This window comes from Lacerta agilis, chromosome 6, assembly GCF_009819535.1.
Source record: "Lacerta agilis isolate rLacAgi1 chromosome 6, rLacAgi1.pri, whole genome shotgun sequence".
Classification (NCBI taxonomy): Eukaryota; Metazoa; Chordata; class Lepidosauria; order Squamata; family Lacertidae; genus Lacerta; species Lacerta agilis.
In genome coordinates, this window is record NC_046317.1 from 59,063,625 (window position 1) to 59,084,114 (window position 20,490).

The 20,490-nt window shown below is 43.6% G+C and overlaps 1 protein-coding gene across 1 annotated transcript; it reads left to right on the forward strand.

Annotated features, from left to right (window-relative positions):
* Positions 1-3,126: 3,126 nt before the first annotated feature.
* Positions 3,127-15,953, forward strand: HSD11B1 (hydroxysteroid 11-beta dehydrogenase 1). Its single transcript, XM_033152918.1, has 6 exons — positions 3,127-3,710; positions 4,398-4,528; positions 10,472-10,583; positions 11,804-11,989; positions 13,571-13,714; positions 15,055-15,953. Exons 1-6 carry the CDS (start codon positions 3,623-3,625, stop codon positions 15,270-15,272), a joined length of 879 nt encoding a protein of 292 aa, XP_033008809.1. The 5' UTR covers positions 3,127-3,622; the 3' UTR covers positions 15,273-15,953.
* The last annotated feature ends 4,537 nt before the right edge of the window (positions 15,954-20,490 follow it).

The following is a 20,490-nucleotide window of genomic DNA, read 5'->3' on the forward strand; positions in this document are numbered from 1 at the left end:
CCTCAAGGTTAGAACAAGAAAAGGAGGAGAGTCACAGGAAAGCTGAGAATTTCCCTGCAAAACAAGGACTCATTATATAACTGAAAAGCCACACAAAAGGTTGGCTGTGTTTGCAAGAGCAATTGCCTCCCACTTCCGCAGAGTGCTGAGTTCAGTTTAGCACAACGGGATGTGCAGGTGATAAGCATTTTTAAACATCCGGCTCTATTTAAATGTCTATTAGGAAGTGGGGAGGGGGTTGCTGCTACTGCTGCTTCTTTTGGAAAATCTTTTCCTCACCAACAACGGGAAGTTGAGAAATAAACACTGCAGCAAGCAAAATCTGTGTAATATAACAGTTGCAGAACAGACTGCTGTGGGGGTGTGGAAGGGGGAAACCAACTTTCTATTTTTGTCCCATTCATGGTCTGTATAACAAGGTGGGATCATACAACTCAGCATGTGATGGCTATTCAAAAGTTGACTCCATGGTAGCTCTAATCATGTGGAAGTTCAGTCACTAAGTAACCTCTGACTATATGCTGAATCAAGCCTGACCGCACTTCCTAATGATGGAAAGCAGTGTTCAATATGAAATTATTGAGCTTATCAGAGAGCAAGTCTTGCTTGAAGCTTCACTTCTTCTGCAAAGGTAAGTGCAGTCTCGCTTATCTTCTAGGTCTCCAAGAGTGTCAACGCGCTTGTGAATTGAGGTGGTCCAATAAGCACTGCATACTTCGACTTTCAAAAAGCCTTTGACAAATTGTCACTTTTCAGTCCTTCTGGAACTTACATCATTTAATAGAAAAATAGGAAGCTGCCTAATAATGAGCCTGATCCATTACCGGCAGTGGTTCAGCATTTCAGGCAGGGGGCATTCCCAGTCCTACGTATAGATGTCAAAGATTGAAACTGGGACCTTCTGCATGCAATTTTTGTTTCATAATAACATGGCTCATAATTAGTTGGCTTTTATTACCAGGAGCTGGCAATTATTGCTGTGGAGATGATCCCAAGACAGAGTAAACTGGCAGGTATTCATTAACTATAACCATCACTGTAGCCCCCTAGATAAGTATAACTTTGCAACTAATGATTGAATGGAAACTTGCATCCTTTGCTTTGTTTTTGGTAGTGTTACCAGTGACTTGCATCTCTCTCTCCCTCTGAGACTCTATTACTACTTGGCTGCTATGCCATTGGGGATTTGCACCAAGAACAGATACTTCAGGGTTAACTTTTCGGTGGCTTATTTTTTGAGTGGGAGGATACGTTGCTAAGTTCCCCCTTTCCTAATTGTTTTTTAAGTTGATTCTAGCAGTCAAGATTCCAGAGTCTGCATAGACTGTGGGAGAGGTGCCCATTACACTAGAACACTTCAACATCAACAAACTGCTGCCAACAATGTTTCCTGTGGAACATTGGTTTTAATCTTGTGTTATTCCTCCAAACACAGATGTTCAGGATCCTGTTAGGTGATTCTTAGCCCAACTGGGGTCATGCCTAGTCTATAAGTACTATGGCATCATGCCCAGAACGCCACGTAATGAGATGTACTCTACTGTTCTGTACTATCTAGGAAGATTCTCTGAAATAGATCTAAGCAGTAGGTAATTTAAGATGACACCTATTATATAAGAGCTGAACTGTCATTACTAATTCCTAGAGTACAGAGACCTTAGATGCTTTTTAGTTTACGTTTAATTTCTCTCTCTATTAAAAAATGTCTTAAACGTCCTTAAAAATTGGATATAGTACACCCAATTTGAGTCACACAGCTCAAACAGATTTATTTTTTGCTGTGTGTGTGTGTATTTTGTTGTATATATTTCAACAATCCTAAAGTTTAAGAGTTAGTAGTCCAGATGTTGTAAAGGCTGTTGTAAACAACCACATTGAAAAATGTGGTTACCCAGACCTCCCTACTGGTTGCGAAGAGGCCCCCATAACAGTTCAAGCTTCAGAGCTCCAAAAATGTAGGTCCACCACTGCCTACTGTATAAAAGTAAATTGGTATCCATTGCTCTACCCAACACTGTACGGCATATAATATACAGTGTGTGTGTGTGTGAGAGAGAGAGAGAGAGAGAGAGAGAGAGAGAGAAAGAGAGAAAGAGAGAGAGAGAGAGAGAGAGAGAGAGAGAGAGAGAGAGAGAGAGAGAGAGAGTAACTATTTGTCTTAATGACCCCAAATGTTGAGAATCAAGCTGGCTCTTCTCTACATAACTCTGCCTCCTCATCTTCATCTAGAGCTCCTTCATTAGTCATACTGGCATACTTGGTCATGCTCGTTGTGACTTTGAAAAAGATTAGAGAGAGAAGCACAGGGGTTTTTTTGTTTTTGTATGATCCAGTATGTCTTGGAAGAATCATATAAACATACAAAGTTGCCCCATAGCTGAGTGGTCTGACAGTGGTACTCCAGGGTCTCCAACAGAGGTTGTTCCCAGATCTTTGTGGGTGGAGAAACCAGAGATTGAAAAGATTCCTGCATTGCAGGGGGGTGGACTAGATGTACAAGGGAAGCAATCTTTGGGGTGGTATGTTCTGGGCCTGTATCACCAGTTGTTTCAGTTTCTTCCTGGGGAAGCCATGCACCTATTGTAGGAAGAACAAAATGGCACACAACAGTGCTGCTAGTGAACCTAACGTGGTTCAGTCATTGGCACCACAATTGCATTGGATGCAGATCTGAGTTCATTGGCCGCTTGAATATTTGACTGATCCATAGCTGTGCAGGCCCTGGGCGTCACCTGGTACAATTAGGGTGGATCTGGCTCACAAATCTGCATTAGAATACATTCAGAGTCGGAGGCCCACCACTGTAAAGTGGGGATTAACATATCTTAGAATGGCTTACTCTGTGGTATCAGAAAGCATAAACAGCACCACGTAATGCCAATGATAAATATGGTACGGCATATGCAGTTTTGAAATATTCTACTAATTATGGGCATAAAAGTACTTTGGAGACTGATAACAACTCTGCGAGACTGTCAAGAGTTCCAAAAAGGATCTGAAAACTCACAGCAACACGTTTGTTGGCTCAGCTTCCCAAACATGTGCAACTTAGTCATGTCCACCCATTTGCCCTGAATCCCTGATATTATAACAACAACATCCTCTGCTTCTGCACTTCAGTCTCTGCAAGCTCTTTGGGGTGGAAATCATAAGCTTATTGCACTTGAGCCTTGTGCTGTGTGTGGAGTCTATGCCTGGCAGATGCTAAACAATGATTTTTTTTAAAAAAAAAGCCCACCTGGAGTAGGCAGCCTGTGATCTTCTCTGAAGTGAAACTTGATGCTTTTCAGCAAAGACACACCTCTTTCAGGGTGTTGTGCAAATTTCTCTATTTTAAACGTAGGGACAGGAAATATGAAATGGGACAGCCAGGATCCAAAGATCACGTAGGCCAAAGTTTATCAACTCTTGACAAACAGTAAATTAGAGGCTTGTGATGGAGCTGTTACCACGAGTACCCTGAATTGTCAGAAAGTTGGACATTTGGGCAAGTTGCTGCCTCTATGCTACCAGGTTTTTGCAGCATAGGCATTGCTCCCTCTGTCTGGAACAGCTCTGCAGGGCTTTTTTTCCTCCTCCTTTTTGCTTCTCATGCTTGATTATTTCCTGACTCTGCAGTGGGATGGGTCTGCTGCAAAAGATTCTGGTTCTTTTTGTAGGACTGATCTTGGCCTTCTGTTTTTATTCGGGAAATGAAGACTTTAAACCGGGTAAGTTGTGTTTTTGTTTTGTTTTTTTAAAGTAAAGACATTTTAAAATAAAAGCAGGGGGAAGACGGAGGGAGAGAAAGAGAAAGGAGTCACACTGGAATGGTTTTTATACAGGAACTGGTGCAAGCGTAAAATGAAACATGTCTGGGCGTTTCTTGCATTGCCGATAATAGAAGGCTTTGCTTGGCAAGCCTTTGAAATACATCATGCAACAGGCAGGGCTGTTTTTTTTCCTGCCTGCAAACAGGTGTGGTTAGGAGGCTTGACATTTTGGATTCTCCAAGAGGCTTTCATATTCTGTCTATTTCGAAAAGGATTGGTCTTTCTTTAAAGTTGCTTAATTGTACAACTGCTTCAAAAGCTTCAAGAATGCTGAATGTATGAAGTGGCTTTAAAAAGAAATGCATGCTCATGTTTAATTAGAGTAAGATAATAACAACAACAAAAATAAATGGCTGTCTTGGCATTCTGCATCCTTTTGGAATGTTAGCAATTCTTACGACTGCTGGTTTCTTGGGAAAAGAATGCAGATTAGACTGGAAGATTGTTGGGACTGGGCAACTGATGGGCAGGCAGAAACGGCTGTTTCTCTTCTTGAGCTTCTTGCACTTTAGAGACTGATTTAGGATTGGATGGTGTGTTTAATGCGATCTTTATAAACTGCTGTCCCTATATCTTGCTCTCCAGAAATGCTGAAAGGGAAGCGTGTGGTTGTTACTGGGGCAAGCACTGGAATCGGTGAGCAGATGGCATACCACCTGGCACGCATGGGTTCCCACATACTGATCACTGCACGAACAGAAGCCAAGCTCCAGAAAGTAAATGTCATATACTCATATATGCATGCCTTCTACTGGGCATGCTTCTGTAGAGTCACCTGCACACACAGGTGACAGATAATGTGTAACCCCATGAATGTAAAATTTGTATTTATGTGCATTGGGATGAACATTCACATATGGGTGACGATAAATTGCCAAACCTGGCAGGAAGGAAGGGAGAGTCATATACTTTACGAAAATTCAGATTTATATAAATTTATTTTATTTCCAGATGCAATTTAGGTTTTGCAGTTGAGTGCGAATGCAGAAGTGTGCCTCATAGGAAAAGGGATCCTCATATAAGGGATGAGCTGGTACCGCGCCATCCAATATGGCACCAACTTATATATTGAAAAAGTACCGTATTTTTCCGTGTATAAGACTAGGATTTTTTCCTAAAAAAAATAATGTCAAAAATTAGGAGGCATCTTATACATGGGGCCCATTTTTCCCATTTTCTTAAATCTGAGCCCCCAAAAATAGGGGGCATCTTATACATGGGGGCATCTTATAGACGGAAAAATACGGTATTTTTTTCATGTAACAGTCGAACTGTCTTATCTAAAAAAAAGCACCCAAGGCAAAATAATTCATAAAAACACAGCAGCAGCTTCAGATGAAACTGAGGAATACAAGCCCCCACCAGACACACACAAAACTGTTACCACTTATTTACACCAGGACTGTACAACCTTGAATATCTGTGCATGCAGATTTGTGACTATTTTGTACATGCATCAAATGATTTTGAATGTGATCTCAAATCGGTTTCACCCCAAACTTTTCAACACTTGGCGAGCATATTTATTCTCACTGTACATCTCTCTAGACAGCTTTGTCCAATGTGATTGCTTAAGGCAGAGTGGGTGGGTATACAGAAAGAAAATAGGCAAATATAAATACTGTATAGCGGAAGCAGAAGTTTTAGGGAACAGCAGCACCTGGAGGAGTGCTAGGGGACCTATGGATAGGAACTTTATTTGCCCCTTCCCAAAATAGATTTTGGATCAAAAGGAAGTGGGATAAGGGCAAGTTTAGCATCCCATTCTTCGGTTTATAATTATATGATAGTAGACTCCTCCCATTCTTCCATACAAGTTCCATTGACTTATGGGAAAGGAGGAGGCCAGCAAGACAGAAAACTGGGGCTATGTGGAACTTTCCTCCTGCATTCCTCCACACACACACACCCCATGCAACCTCCACCAATTTATGAGGGGAAAGCCCGATTGCATTCAAAAATTATGAAAGAAAAGATAAAAATTTGGAGAATTCCTCGTGGGTTGCATGCAGGCCGTTTCTTGTGCTTACATTACTTTCAGGTTGGTTATGGGATGTTTCTGAGCATTTCCCCCCCTTTCATTCTGCAAATCCTCTCTCCAGTGGTCTGTACTCTGCAGCATTCCTGGGTGCCTGCATTTCCTGAAAAAGCCATGGTGTCCTTAGCTGCACTTTTCTGTAAGCATGGGAAAGCGGGGAGGCTCCTGGCAGCTATTGGCTGTTGTTGTTTGAAAAGTAAAGGATCTTAATTTTATTTTTCCTTTTAAAGAAACCATTGAAAAATGATTTTTAAAGGACTTCCTTCAAAAAACAAAAAACAAAACAAACCACCAAATCAGTAATCACACTGTTCTCTGTGCCTTGGCAGCCAGCCTTCTTGGCTTCCTATGTTTCAATTCAAACTCAGGGGAAGACATCATGCAGTAACATTCCCCCATGGGCCTTTACCAGATCAGGAAGTGCAGGCTGCTGGGAAGACTGTGGAGCTCTGGAGAAACATTTCATGGAAAGAAAAACACAAGACACACCCACAGCCACTTTGCAGTGATAAGATAATCCTGACCCCCTCATCCACTCAAATTCTAAAGTGGGAAAGAGGCAGGACGGTGGAAGTCTCTTCTGCAATGGAAGAATACTTTTTCAGAACCTGAAGAACAGAAAGTTCAGTACACGGCACTAGGAAAAACCAGCCAAGGGTCACCATGCATGTCAATAATGACAAACAGCAGTGTGAGAAGCACAGCTGTGGGGAGATTATTGCCCTATAGTGGAAAAAGAAACAACCCATGAGGTTTTATAGACATAGCAATCCACACAGCGACTTGAACTGCTGGAGCTCAACTCCATTTGTTCCTATTTGCACCCTAAGCCAGGCATGAAGAGGCAGCATGTATTAGGTTCATTAAGGGTCACAACTTTATTTATGTTTTATACAACAAATCCACAGTGGGACTGGAAGCTGTGCAGGCCTAAGGCCTGCCCCTCCTAACCTGAATTGTGTGAGGAAGCAAACCCTGCCCTGAGCGCATATAGCTGCTACACCTCCTGGCAAGTCACCGTTTGGCTGAGGGAGGTCTACCAAGGTCCCTAGATTTTGACATCAGGTAGACCTCAAAAGGGATCCTTTCCCTGCCCAAGGGTCTCACAGACCTTTAGGGCAAGTCTCAGGATCACACACTTTCACCATAAAGGCTTATCAGCACTCACCAGTGGTCCCAATTCTGGGTTACTTCCCACACAACCCCACCATGGGGCAAGCTGCTGCTTAACTCCTTTCCCCCACTGAAATGACAATGCAATTGCTGATTTCTCTCAAGTTTCTCATTTCCCCACTCTTAAGTTCAGGTTCAGTTTTCCACATTTTTGCACCAGTTTGTGCACTGTGTTTTTCTTTTTAAGTCCTCACAAAAATTTGTGAGCATTTTAGCTCCCATTGCTCCCGACATACAAATATCTGTATGCAACGACGCCTAATATCTTTTCAAGCAATTTCTCCCAATATTTTAGAGCATTTGGGCTCATCCTGCCATGATCACACAGAGCAATGGGCATTGCCTCTGCTTCGCTTCTGGTCACTGGGCCAAGCTGATGAAATTGCACCGTCTGAGTAGAGGACAGGGCATCGGCAATGCCATTATCCAATCCTGGGACGTGGCAGGCAAGAAGCAGTACTTTAAAGATAAGGCACCATAGTGTTAATGACCTCACCAAACCCTTCTGATTTCAGAGTTAGGAAATTGACAGCATGCACTTTTGCAAGATTGTCAAGCCAGAAATGGGACATGGAGTTGGCCAACAATCAGACACTGCCACCATAGCGTAGAATTCTAAAAATCTGAGGTCCTGAGATTGCATGGTTGAGCGGGATGGGAATGCCTATTGGCCTGCTTCTTGGTTGGTTGCCTTCGCCATTAATCTATCCCTTTTTGGGATGCATTAAGTTTAACAACATCCTGGACCCTTATGCTCCACAAGTAGCTATATTTTCCCCACACCCCAGTTGCGCTAGAACAACTGTTTACAGGGGGTGTTAACCACCAAGGACCATAGCTGTCAACTTTCGGATTTGAAAATAAGGGATCAGCAGCCTATCCCGAGGACAGTCACATGGCAGTGGTGGGTGGAGCCAGAAGCAAAAGTGGGCGGAGCAGCAATGTAAACTCCATATTTGTACATTGTGCAAGTACAGTAGTTCCTACATACAGACATGTTTGCCAAGCCTTCAAGCAAGAGGCGTTAATTATCAGAGTTCAAGGTCACATTCCTACCAGGGAAAACCACAGGCTGCGAAGCAAGGCCAGTGAGAATCCACCCCCCCCCCCCAGCTAACCCTATTGTCTAGCTGAGGGGCTCGGCGGTTTGGTGTAGTGGTTAGGAGCGGCAGACTCGTAATCTGGGGAACCGGGTTCGTGTCTTCACTCCTCCACATGCAGCTGCTGGGTGACCTTGGGCTAGTCACACTTCTCTGAAGTCTCTCAGCCCCACTCACCTCGCAGAGTGTTTGTTGTGGGGGAGGAAGGGAAAGGAGAATGTTAGCCGCTTTGAGACTCCTTTGGGTAGTGAAAAGCGGGATATCAAATCCAAACTCTTCTTCTTCTTCTTCTTCTTCTTCTGATAGGGGCTTATGTAAGCGCAGGAAATGGCTCCCGCTTGCTTTGAGGCTGCAAGGAGGCAAGGTCTTCCCAGTCCCTGGCCAGCAGGGGGAGGAGCTGCTTCCTTTGAAAAACGGGAAATTAAAGGGATATAAAAAAAATAAGGGATGGCAATGGGAAACAGCTTGAAATAAGGGAGTTGCCCGGGGAAAACGGGATACTTGACAGCACTGCCAAGGACACAGGGGGTTAATCCCGGGACCTATTGCCAGTGTAATCTGTGCATTAGTTAGCACTGAGATAATGCCTGCTTGGAGCTATCAGGATGGTGGTGGTACAGCCAAAGTCTTGCAGCATGGGGGGGGGGGCTCTTTGCCAGCAGTGCCCAATATGCTGCATCACTCACTGCAAAGTCAAGGGAGAAGGGCTGGTCAGGGGAGGAGTGATTCCTTCATTGATCTCGCTTCAGCCCTGAAGCTGGTGTGCCCACTTGCTTGCTTCTTTCTGGCACTGGCGCACAGCCTTTCCTCCAGCCACTCATAGGAACACAGGAAGCTCATCTAGCTCAGCACTATCTCCATCAGTGATAGCCAGCATGGAGCCCTCCAGATGCTGATGGACTACAACACCCATCATTCTTGAACACTGACTGATGGGATCTGTAGTGCAACAACATCTGTGGGGGGAGCAGCACACTGACTATCCCTGGTCTACACTGACTGCTAGCAGTTCTCCAGACAGGGATCTTTCCCTGTTCTACCAGGTGATGTCAGGGATGGAGCCTGGGACCTTTTGCAAAGCATAAACTCTTATTACTGAGTCATACCCCTTCCCCCCCCCCCGAGTTTGGGAGAGAGGAAGCAACAGTCTGGCAAACAGAGCACAGATGCTAGATTTCATTTCACCTATTGCAAGAATGGCTCTGTCAACAATGGATGGCAATGTTACATACTGAAGTCTTTCAAAATCAGCCAGGGAGATCAAATCAGACCTTGGTGTACTTCAGAGACCCCAGAGTTTCTTTTGGATGACCAGATTTCTCATAATAGAGGTGAATGAACTAGAAGCAGCCACCAGAGCAGGGTTTCCCAAACTTGGGTCTTCAGCTGTTGTTCGACTACAACTCCCATCATCCCTAGCTAGCAGGACCAGTGGTCGTGGATGATGGGAATTGTAGTTCAAAAACAGCTAGAGACCCAAGTCTGGGAAACCCTGCCCCAGACTTTCAGCCTAGCAAGTTTTGGCAGAAGTGGGTCCAAGTTAGGGATCTTTATCTTTGTAAACTGACTGAATTACTTAACAGAAAAAGGAATAAAACTATGATAGGGTTAACTACTGTAACTACGCCAGCACTCTATGCTTAGTACATACTTATGCATCACCTGTGCTTAGATTTTAATAGCCTTTATATTTAAATTATTTGTTATATTGTAAAGAAGTATGCAAAAACTAGGTAGTAGAGAGCCAGTGACACTTAAAACAAGTCTGTCAAACTGGGATAATGAAGAAGATTTCCCCCCTGCCTTGATTATAGAAAATCCAATGGTCTTCTAAATTTTGTTGCAGTCTTTAAAGTGCAGCTCTTGTTCAATACAAAATATGGTCATCATTACAGACACATTTTTAGGACTTCTAATACATTTGTAAAAGCAAGCTAGAAGCCTGACATGGCTGTGACGGCAGCTGTTGCGGTGACACCAGTAAGGGATAAAGTTCTAAAGCCAGAGCCCATACCCAGAATTTGCAAGTTCGTTTTAAGAATGTTCAAACCAATTTTGCTTCATTTTGACTTTTACAAATGAGAAACTCAATGTTCTTGCAGCTGGAAACTTTGATGAAGCTGCTTTTTCCATTGGAAATTCCCCACTAATAATGCAGACCCATTAAGCACACAGCCTCCACCCCCCACCCCACCCCCACCCAAAAAATGTGGTGCTCAGAGTATTCTGGGAAGCTGAACTAGCCAGCTGTTTCCTTGCAATGCTGCATAGGAATTTAATTTGCTGGGATGCAAAAGGAGCTGAAAGGGCAACGAGCCTCCAGAAATCTCCTTCCCTCTTTGTTTCAGGTGGTTGCTCGGTGCTTGGAGCTGGGTGCAGCATCTGCCAGCTACATAAATGGCAGCATGGAAGACATGGCATTCGCTCAGTCTGTGGTGAAGAAAGCAGAGGAATTGTGGGGTATGCTTGCTTTATAAGAACATCAGAAGTGCTGTGCTGGATCAGACCAAAAGCCCATCAAGTTCAGGGTCCTGTTTGCTACAGTGGTCAACCAATAAATAAATAAATAAATAAATAAATAATAATAATAATACATTTATTGTCAATGTACAACCTGTGTACAATGAAATTAACCGAGCCTCCCCCCACCCCAAACACTCAATCTCATTGCACTCTGTGTGCTTTTCGCACAACACACCAATCCCGAAAGTCAGTTGCACTATATTATTTTCCATTCAGCAGCCTAACAGCCCACAGGTGGTATGACTGATTATACTTCTATATCTCCTACCCGAGGGTAGAAGATTAAAGAGGTGCTTGCTGGGGTGTGAATCGTCCCTGAGAATTTTTCTCGCTCTCCTAAGGCAACAATCCCTTGCGATGTCATCTAGCGGGCTCAGGGGACAGCCCATGATATCATGTGCTGTGTTCACCACCCTCTGTAAAGACTTTTTGTCCGTGGCTGTCAAGCCAATGTACCACACCCGATAGAGAAAGCTAGTCTGAGTTCTGCTATGCTAGTAAATACTCTTAAAGCTTTGAGCTCTGTTTTTGATTCTCGTGGGCTGCAACTCTCTGTGAATCAGGAATGTGGAGCCTTCTGGCCCAGTATGACCCCAGTTGCTCACACTCACCAAACCATTTTGCAGAAGCTTTTGTGACATGATTGCATGGCTGACACACTGGGAACTGAACCATGGACCTCCCTAGCTAGAAGCACACAACTGGAAGTACTCCAAATCTACCTGAAGAGTTTGGCTCCAGTGTGAAGTGTTAACAGCCTTATATGCCCTGAATCAGGCACAGGCTTGTATGGAGCATCATAACTCACTGAAATATAGATGGCCTGATAGAAAACCTTGCCTGGCCTTACCTCTGCTGCAGATCAGAGCTAGATCACACCCAGGGAAATGTGAATCATTGCTTCAAGGTTGTCATTCTAACATTGTTTCCTTGAGATAACAAGCCTGTTGCAAGCACAAGCTGAGTCCAGAAACTCTGGACCAAATGCAGGAAAAAATGGCAGTGACACAGCTGAGTCCTTCAGTTAGGCACCTCAAGTTATGCAGACACATGGGTCGGAACCAGGCATCTAAGTATCTCTTATTTTAGAAATTAAACAGCATTGCTAGGATAGCTGATCAAGACAAACTATTCTAACAACTCTTTTCTGTTTTTAGGAGGTCTAGATATGCTTATTCTGAATCATGTTAGCCCTTCCGGCTTAAGCTATTTCAATAGTGATGTTGTGTATATGCAAAAGGTCCTGCATATCAATTTCTTAAGCTATGTGACCATGACAGCTGCAGCTCTTCCCATGCTTAAGAACAGCGGAGGAAGCATCGTAGTGGTTTCATCCTTGGCAGGTGAGTATAAACAGCAATTGTGTGAAGTAGCTCTCAGCAGCCCTCAGAGCCTTAGAGCTCCTTAAAACATTTCTGATTTTCCTACTACAATAGCCGTGCACGTTGATGACTGCGAACATATATGACTGCACACTCAGCTGGTTGCAGCTTCCAATTGTGCATACCCTCAGCCATCTCCAAAAAAGATCACATGTGGTGATCAACTCACATCTTTAATGTGTTGTATAATAATAATAATAATAATAATAATTTATTATTTATACCCCGCCCATCTGGCTGGGCCTCCCCAGCCACTCTGGGCGGCTTCCAACACAATATTAAAATACAATAATTCATCAGACATTAAAAGCTTCCCTAAACAGGGCTGCCTTAAGATGTCTTCTAAAAGTCTGGTAGTTGTTGTTCTCTATGACATCTGGTGGGAGAGTATTCCACAGGGTGGGTGCCACTACCGAGAAGGCCCTCTGTCTGGTTCCCTGTAGCTTGGCTTCTCATAATGAGGGAACTGCCAGAAGGCCCTCAGCGCTGGACCTCAGTGTCCGGGTAGATCGATGGGGGTGGAGACGCTCCTTCAGATATACTGGACTGAGGCCGTTTAGAGCTTTGAAGGTCAGCACCAACACTTTGAATTGTGCTCGGAAACGTACCCGAAATGCTCCATTAATGAAAAAAACCCATCTCTGAGCTGCTCACCTTGTTAAAGAATAGCAAGGCTAAGGAATTCTCCATAACAGTGACTCTGGTGACTGTTCTCCTTTGTAGGGTGCAAAACAAACCCTGTGTGAATTATATGGATGGGTCTACTCAATTCTTCCTTTGGTACTTCTGCAAGGATGCCCTCTAGTCCCTTCTCCTCTCTCTCTGCTTATGAGGCAGGCCAGGGGCTAATTTATGAGTGTCTCCTGCCACAGCTCAGGGAACGGTATCCAAGTGTTCTACTATTGGTATCTCAATTGAATCTCATATATTCATAATAAACCTCATAGCAGCTTTACCCTAGCAACCTCCAGATGTTGCTAGACTACAACTCCCATCAACCTTCGGTCCCGGTCAGGATGGCTAAGGGACAGGGATGACGGGAGTTGTAGTCCAGCAACCTCTGGAGGACTAAACTTTCTCCACTTGTGCCCTAAGCATTTGACAGGATCTCTGGGTCACAGTCCGGCAGCCTTGTGCTTTTAATAAGTATGGTTTTGTACAATTCTTCATTGCATTTCTATCAGAACGTTTCTGTTCTGCTTTAAAATTTCACAGGCTATAATCAGAGTTGCGTATAATTGCTAATATACAATACAGCCCTATAGAGGGGGCGGAGAGGGGGAAACAGTTCATCTTGAGTGCTTTGAAAGATATGCAATATCTTTTTTAAAATTCTTACAAGGTCCAGTTATGCCACAAGTTCAGGTTTTTGAGTGCTTACATAACTGGGAAACATTTTATAAACAAAATAATAAGTAAACAAATGGAAGCAGGAAGGATGAAAATCTCTCTCTCAGAGATGCAAGCAACACTGGTTTTACTTTGCCACCTGCAGGATTATAGTGGAATTAACCCATGACTGTACTATTGCTATATTTCCAGGCAAAGTTGCATTCCCATTCATTGTTTACTATTCTGCAACAAAATTTGCCCTGGATGGGTTTTTCAGCTCCTTGCGGCAAGAATTTGTAATGCAGAACACCAACGTTTCCATCACACTCTGTATCCTTGGACTCATCGATACAGGTACAATTTAACATTTTGAAACCTGATTATAAGGACCTGGTTTTCATTGGCAGGTTTGTGTTGTGCTCAAAATCCTTCAGATCTGAACTTCAACAACTTGAACGTAAATATGGATCATTTGTTTATTGCCCTTTTTCTAATCTAAAACAGCACAGATTGTAATGCCATGAAATTGCCAAGAAACATTTTCTCAAGTAGAGCTTGCCCATAAATTATGTTTGGACAGTGAAGCCAGTGGATAACACATGCAAATTGCTTCTGAAATGAATATGCAAGCTTTTGCATTAATGATGAAGCATTATTTCTAACTCAAAAGCATCCATTTGCACCAGTAGAATATAAAAATTGTTCCTCAGTTCTTCTCTATATATCATATATTTAGAAGAGAAGGAACAGTGCTGAAGAGAAGAGGGCAATGCTTAACAGTACATTTCTAGGTCTGGAACTGACTGTAAGCTTTCCTTCCCTCCAAACCATGTGAGCTTCTTCAACTTCGTTTTACATATAGACCCTTTTACATAAACACACAAATGCAGATGCAAAGGCACAAAGACACAAAAGTTACCATTGGAAACAGCCAGCGCATGTAACTCAAAATTCCTGAGAACTTGAAAGAGTGATTTCTAACAAATCACTTGTCTAATGCACAAGTTGTATGGATACACTTGTGTAAAACCATGACAAGATGGCAACCACTGCAAGCTGTAATGTTTCATCCTATGAAGGCAGTGCCAAATATGGGCTACGATACATTCCTGATGTGGAAACTGCCACTGGAATTAGTCATCTGAATTCCTCTGAAATCATTGATTCTCATATAGAAGAAAAGAAGAAGAGTTTGGATTTGATATCCCGCTTTATCACTACCCGAAGGAGTCTCAAAGCGGCTAACATTCTCCTTTCCCTTCCTCCCCCACAACAAACACTCTGTGAGGTTAGTGGGGCTGAGAGACTTCAAAGAAGTGCGACTAGCCCAAGGTCACCCAGCAGCTGCATGTGGAGGAGCGGAGACGCGAACCTGGTTCCCCAGATTACGAGTCTACCACTCTTAACCACTACACCACACTGGCTCTACCACTCTTAACCACTATACCACCCCCACACACTTGGAAATTCAGTGATGCACTATTTAGTGGAAACAAAGCCAGGCAAAGTTTCTTATCAGCTTCACTAAGGCTGCAATCCTTTACACATTTAGCTGAGGTTGAGCCCCGTTAAACCTAATGGGGTTTACTTCTAAGTAAACAGGTATAAGGCACTCTGCCCAGTAGTAGGCACTTGTTGACTGACTTCTTGAACAGAGAGTACCTACTTAACTCAAGCTCCTTTTCTTCCCCTAGAAACGGCCATGAAAGCAGTTTCTGGAGTGGTCCAGAGCTCTGCAGCACCAAAGGAGGAATGTGCACTGGAAATCATTAAGGGAGGAGCCCTACGCCAAAGGGAGATTTATTATGAATATTTATCTACAAGAATCCCTTTATTGATCCGGGACTGGGCTCCAAATCTCCTGGATTATATCATTCAGAGGAATTACAACGTGGAAAAACTGAAAGATTAACTGCTCTTTAGCTTTTCTTATTTTATATATTAGCCACATTCGAGTCCCTGTCAGGGAAAAAGGCGGGGTATAAATAAATATAATAGCACCTAGAACTTAAGAGCACTGAGAACTTGGAAATAAAGCTCTGCCCAAATTTCAGATTTGGCACCCACAGACAAAAATCAAATGTGAAAATTTGAAGTCTTCGGGGTTCATTTTTGACAGAGCTAGTTTTGCTTATAAAAAGGTAAAGTTATAGGTCTGTATCCAAAGATGTCACTCAACTGACTGTGAGTCTTCCATTGACAGAGGAGGGAAGGGAGGGCATTTTATGACAGCACCCCCTCCCAATCTGCTGTGAGACCCTTCAGAGTAGATTTAGGGAGGCATGGGGATTAAAAGAAGGAAATTGATTTCCTTACTATATTATTTATGGAAGCCTTGTTGTCAGTTGAGGAACAACGATTGATACATCCCACGAAGTTTTGCACTTAAAAAAAATAAACCAACAAAGAAACACTGAACTACCTAAATCTATATCTGAAAATGATGTAAAAAAAAATGTGTCAGGGAAATATAAAGTTGATTTCTTGCAAAAAAAATTGTCTCCAAAATTTTAGCTCTAGCTGCCCAGAATGGGTACAAGGAGACGTAAAATTAAAGCTATATGTAAACATGTCTTTATACTGCTTTCCCTCCTCCCTCCAGAAAAAAAAGAAATTATTTCATTTTAAAAATCTGATCTTTAAAGTTATAACATACATATTATGCTACTGACTATATTAAGGGATGGTTTTGTATTTATGGCCTTTTAAGCTTTTTTTTTTTTTGGTGTGCATCCAATGGCTCCCCCATCTGGTGGATTAGATTCACATGCGCCACATTGATCTGAACACATGCCAGCGAGCTGAAACTAGGGCATGGCAGCTCTTGAAACCATGCTGTGTTTTGATATATTGCTTCTGCATAATAATTGTCTACTTTTTAAACTACTGTTATATAATCTGTTGGTGGTTTATTTGAAGGGGGGGGAAGCAAGTTACACCACAGTTTAGCAATATTCAGGAAAACCTAACTGTAAATATGAGGAAAATACTCTATTTGTCCCACTGCCCCCACCACTCTGGAATCCCCTCCCAGTAGGGATTCCTGTATTTGAGCCCTGCTTATTTTAACCACCGTTCCTTAAGTTGGCAATGTTCCTGATGTTACTATGATTTATCTTTGTCTAGATTTGTCTCTAACTGTTGTTAAATAGCCATGTGGCATCTTGATCTCAAGCTATCCTCTCCTCTCCTCTCTAGAAAGTAAATATCATTACTGTACAGTGGTGCCTCGCAAGACGAAATTAATTCGTTCCGCAAGACTTTTCGTCTTGCGGAAATTTCGTCTTGCGAGGCACCGTTTCCCATAGGAACGCATTAAAATTTAATTAATGCGTTCCTATGGGGAAAAAAGTCCGGGGGCCCCTTCCGACCGTCACCGGAGCCTCGCCGCGCCGTGTTTTAAAGCTACAGGGAGCGAACAGCAGCACTGCTGTTCGCTCCTTGCAGCTTTAAAACGTGGCGCGATGAGGCTCCGGTGGGGAGAGGCGGCGTCGGATCGCGCACGGCCATCCAAAATGGCGGCGCGATCCCACTCCGCCCCCCCGCCCCCCGGAGCCTTGCCCCGCCGTGTTTTAAAGCTGCAGGGAGTGCTGCTGTTCGCTCCTTGCAGCTTTAAAACGCGGCGCGACGCGGATCCGGTGCGCGGGGGGCGGCGTCGGATCGCGCACGGCCATCCAAAATGGCGGCGCGATCCCACTCCGCCCCCCCGCGCACCGGAGCCTCGCCGTGCCGCATTTTAAAGCTGCAGGGAGCGAACAGAAGCATTGCTGTTCGCTCCCTGCAGCTTTAAAACGCGGCGCCGCGCCATTACAGGGAACTGTAAAGGCTTACCTTTTTCTCCGGTCGGGAGGGGTGTTGTGCATCGCATCCATCTTGTCGATCCAAGATGGATGCGATGCACAACACCCCTCCCGACCGGAGAAAAAGGTAAGCCTTTACAGTTCCCTGTAATGGCGCGGCGCCGCGTTTTAAAGCTGCAGGGAGCGAACAGCAATGCTTCTGTTCGCTCCCTGCAGCTTTAAAACATGGCACGGCGAGGCTCCGGTGCGCGGGGGGGCGGAGTGGGATCGCGCCGCCATTTTGGATGGCCGTGCGCGATCCGACGCCGTCCCCCCGCGCACCGGATCCGCGTCGCGCCGCGTTTTAAAGCTGCAAGGAGCGAACAGCAGCACTCCCTGCAGCTTTAAAACACGGTGGGGCAAGGCTCCGGGGGGCGGGGGGGATCGCGCCGCCATTTTGGATGGCCGTGCGCGATCCGACGCCGCCCCCCGCGCACCGGATCCGCGTCGCGCAGCATTTTAAAGCTGCAAGGAGTGAACAGCAACACTCCCTGCAGCTTTAAAACACGGCGGGGCAAGGCTCCGGTGCTTACAGTGGTACCTCGCCAGACGAATTCGTCTTGCGAAAAAGAGCCATAGACGAATTCGTCTCGCGAGTCAACTAAAAACTCGCAAAACCCTTTCGTTTTGCGAGATTTTCGTTGTGCGAGGCATTCGTCTTGCGGGGTACCACTGTATTAGGAAATGCACCTTATTTCAGAGTATTCTTGTCCCAGCAAATAGGCTTCCTATTCAGAGATTCAAATGAAGTAACTCCTATGGACTCCCGGTTTCTGTCCCCTGAATGACCAATATCTCATTCAAAGACTGACATTGCTCCTTAAAGTATTACTTGATTATATTTGAATAGAAAATGCAATGCTGATTAATTTACCCCTAATTTCAAGGTGTTTTGCCTTTGATTATCTCTCATTCAGAAAGATTGATGTAACCCTCACTGTGAAGTCCAGGAACCATAAGGGGAAATTTCGAGCATACTTTTCTGGTTCTCAGAAATAATAGGCATCCAGTAGTTTTTGTTCTGTCACATTTCTCCTAAAAGCTCAGCATGAGAAATGAGCTGTACTGAAAACACAGCTCTTCTCATTTTATAAATTGTATCAAAGGCTTAGCTTAGGCAAATGGTTAGACTTGCAGCCTGAAAGCTTTCCTCATCAGGAAACAAAATTATTTTAAGCTTCTCCAACTGAGACTGCGGTGAAATGAAGACAAATTGTTGGGCAAAACTTGCTATTTGTACCCAGATGAACACAGGGCCAGATGGATCAGTTCAAAAGGGATTGATGCATGGGTTCATGGCAAAATGTGAAGGATTTTAAAGAAGAAGGGAAGGCCTAGAAAATGAAAGGGTTTGTTCTGTTTTCCCCCAGCACAGTAAAATCAATACAAGTTTGAAGCTGTACAACTATGATTTGTCCTATTGGTGAGGTCAGAGGTGAGAGGCATACTTTGCCTTCTGACACCATCAAAACAAATAAAATCTCAGTTTGGTGGCAACCTAGGAAAATCTCTTGTCTGCTGTACAGGGATGGAGGAGAAACCTGATTAGCCAAACTTACCTGATTCTCACTCTCTGAAACCATTTGCAAACTAAAACACAAGCATGCTTCAAAATTCACACTTTCCAAATTTTGCAGTGCAGTTCTCCAGCTAAGTAATGTGTACAAAAATGCACTTAGTAGGGTAAAGTGTGAATATCAATGCATTTATTGGTGAAAATAAGATACAAAAATGCATTGTATTAGCAGAAGTTGTTTTGTTTGTTTGTTTCGGAGCTTTCCTAGCAAAAACTCTGCTCAGAGACACAGCTTTTAAGTGCGGACCTGTGTCTGGAAAGAGCAGGGCAAAGAGGAAGTGTGGATAAGCCATATACAGTAATGCCTCGTGTTACGTATGCTGCGGGATGCGTACGTTCAGGATACGCACCGTGGCAACCCGATTAGTTCCGGGTTCACCACGTCATGCATGCGCAGAAGCATGTGGTGACGTCATGCGCAGAAGCGCGTCACACACATGCGCAGACACGGCACTTCATGATACAGACATCGCAGGTTACGAACGGGGCTCCGGAACAGATCCCGTTCGTAACCAGAGGTACCACTGTATTAAGCAAAATTCACACAAAAATGTTGATGAATTTTCATGTGGACTTATTTTGAAAAAAAAATGCAAATTGACTTGAAAGTGTAAAGAACTGAGCTGAAAATTGGAAAATTAGAAGCTAAGAGAAACCAGATTAACATCTTCACCCATTCCTACATCCATATCACCTATTTATGCTGTCAAATCAAGACTCACTTCACTTCAGAACACTTCAAATTTTACAGTACTAATATTTACAATACTACAATACTAATGTTATCACCTTGCTTGTTTGCCACTCTTGCCAGCCATTTCTAAGCTCTGTCTCTAGAGTTTGTTTTCCAGTGTTCATGACTGGACTTAGACTTTATTTTCAGTAGACCTCACCCTCTCTTTCAGTATCAGTATTGTGTTTTTATAGAAGGAAGAGTGACAGGTAACATAATGGGATCCATGGGTGAATATTGCTTTAAATAGTGAACTGGTTGGTGTGAGCTTGCAAATCAGTCCCCAAGAATTTTTTCAATTAAACTGATGGGATTATGCAATGGAGGGAACTGGGCTCTTCTGTGACTGTGAGAACTTCTCACAACCTACTACTGTAGGATTGTACACCAAGGAAAGTGCCTTCTAACTAAGGGCATACATTAAAATAATATCTACTAAAACAGTTGTCTGTGCTATTTCTCTCTCTCAACTGTGACATCCTAGTTATTGACTTTCCTCGGGACAGTTCACAAAGCATCTGCTCTTACATCCTTTCAGCACCAAAGGCCTATTTATTTCCCCAAGCCTTTATTAAAAATATTAACTAAGATTGGTTTTAATCTGCTGCTATGGCTTCAATTTTTGCACCAATGGCCGTGATTTATATTTTACCCGGGTTTTTTAAATTTTAATTTTGTTGTCTTTATTTCATTATTGTTCTTTTTAGCATTAGCAATTGTGGGAGTGTTTGTAAGTAAAGGTGGGATAAATATTTAAACAAACAAGCTGGAATTTGGCATAACACAGACACCATCTTCAGTGTTGCCAACAACCTGCAGGGGAAGAGGAAAAAGTAAATCCTGCTGTATTAAATGCAGCTCACTCCCAGGAAAGTGTGAACACCATTGCAGCCTAAGTTGGAAGTTTATAGTGTGCTTTAAGTTGCTCACGGTATTAAAGATACAGGGTGGGGGCAATGGGCCACAGTGACTAGTCTAAGGG

Coding starts and splice junctions, on each gene's coding strand:
- HSD11B1 (XM_033152918.1), top strand. CDS start 3,623: ATGGGTCTGCTGCAAAAGATTCTGGTTCTTTTTGTAGGACTGATCTTG. Junction 4,529..10,471: donor CAGAAGCCAAGCTCCAGAAA/GTAAATGTCATA, acceptor TCTTTGTTTCAG/GTGGTTGCTCGGTGCTTGGA. Junction 13,715..15,054: donor CCTTGGACTCATCGATACAG/GTACAATTTAAC, acceptor TTCTTCCCCTAG/AAACGGCCATGAAAGCAGTT.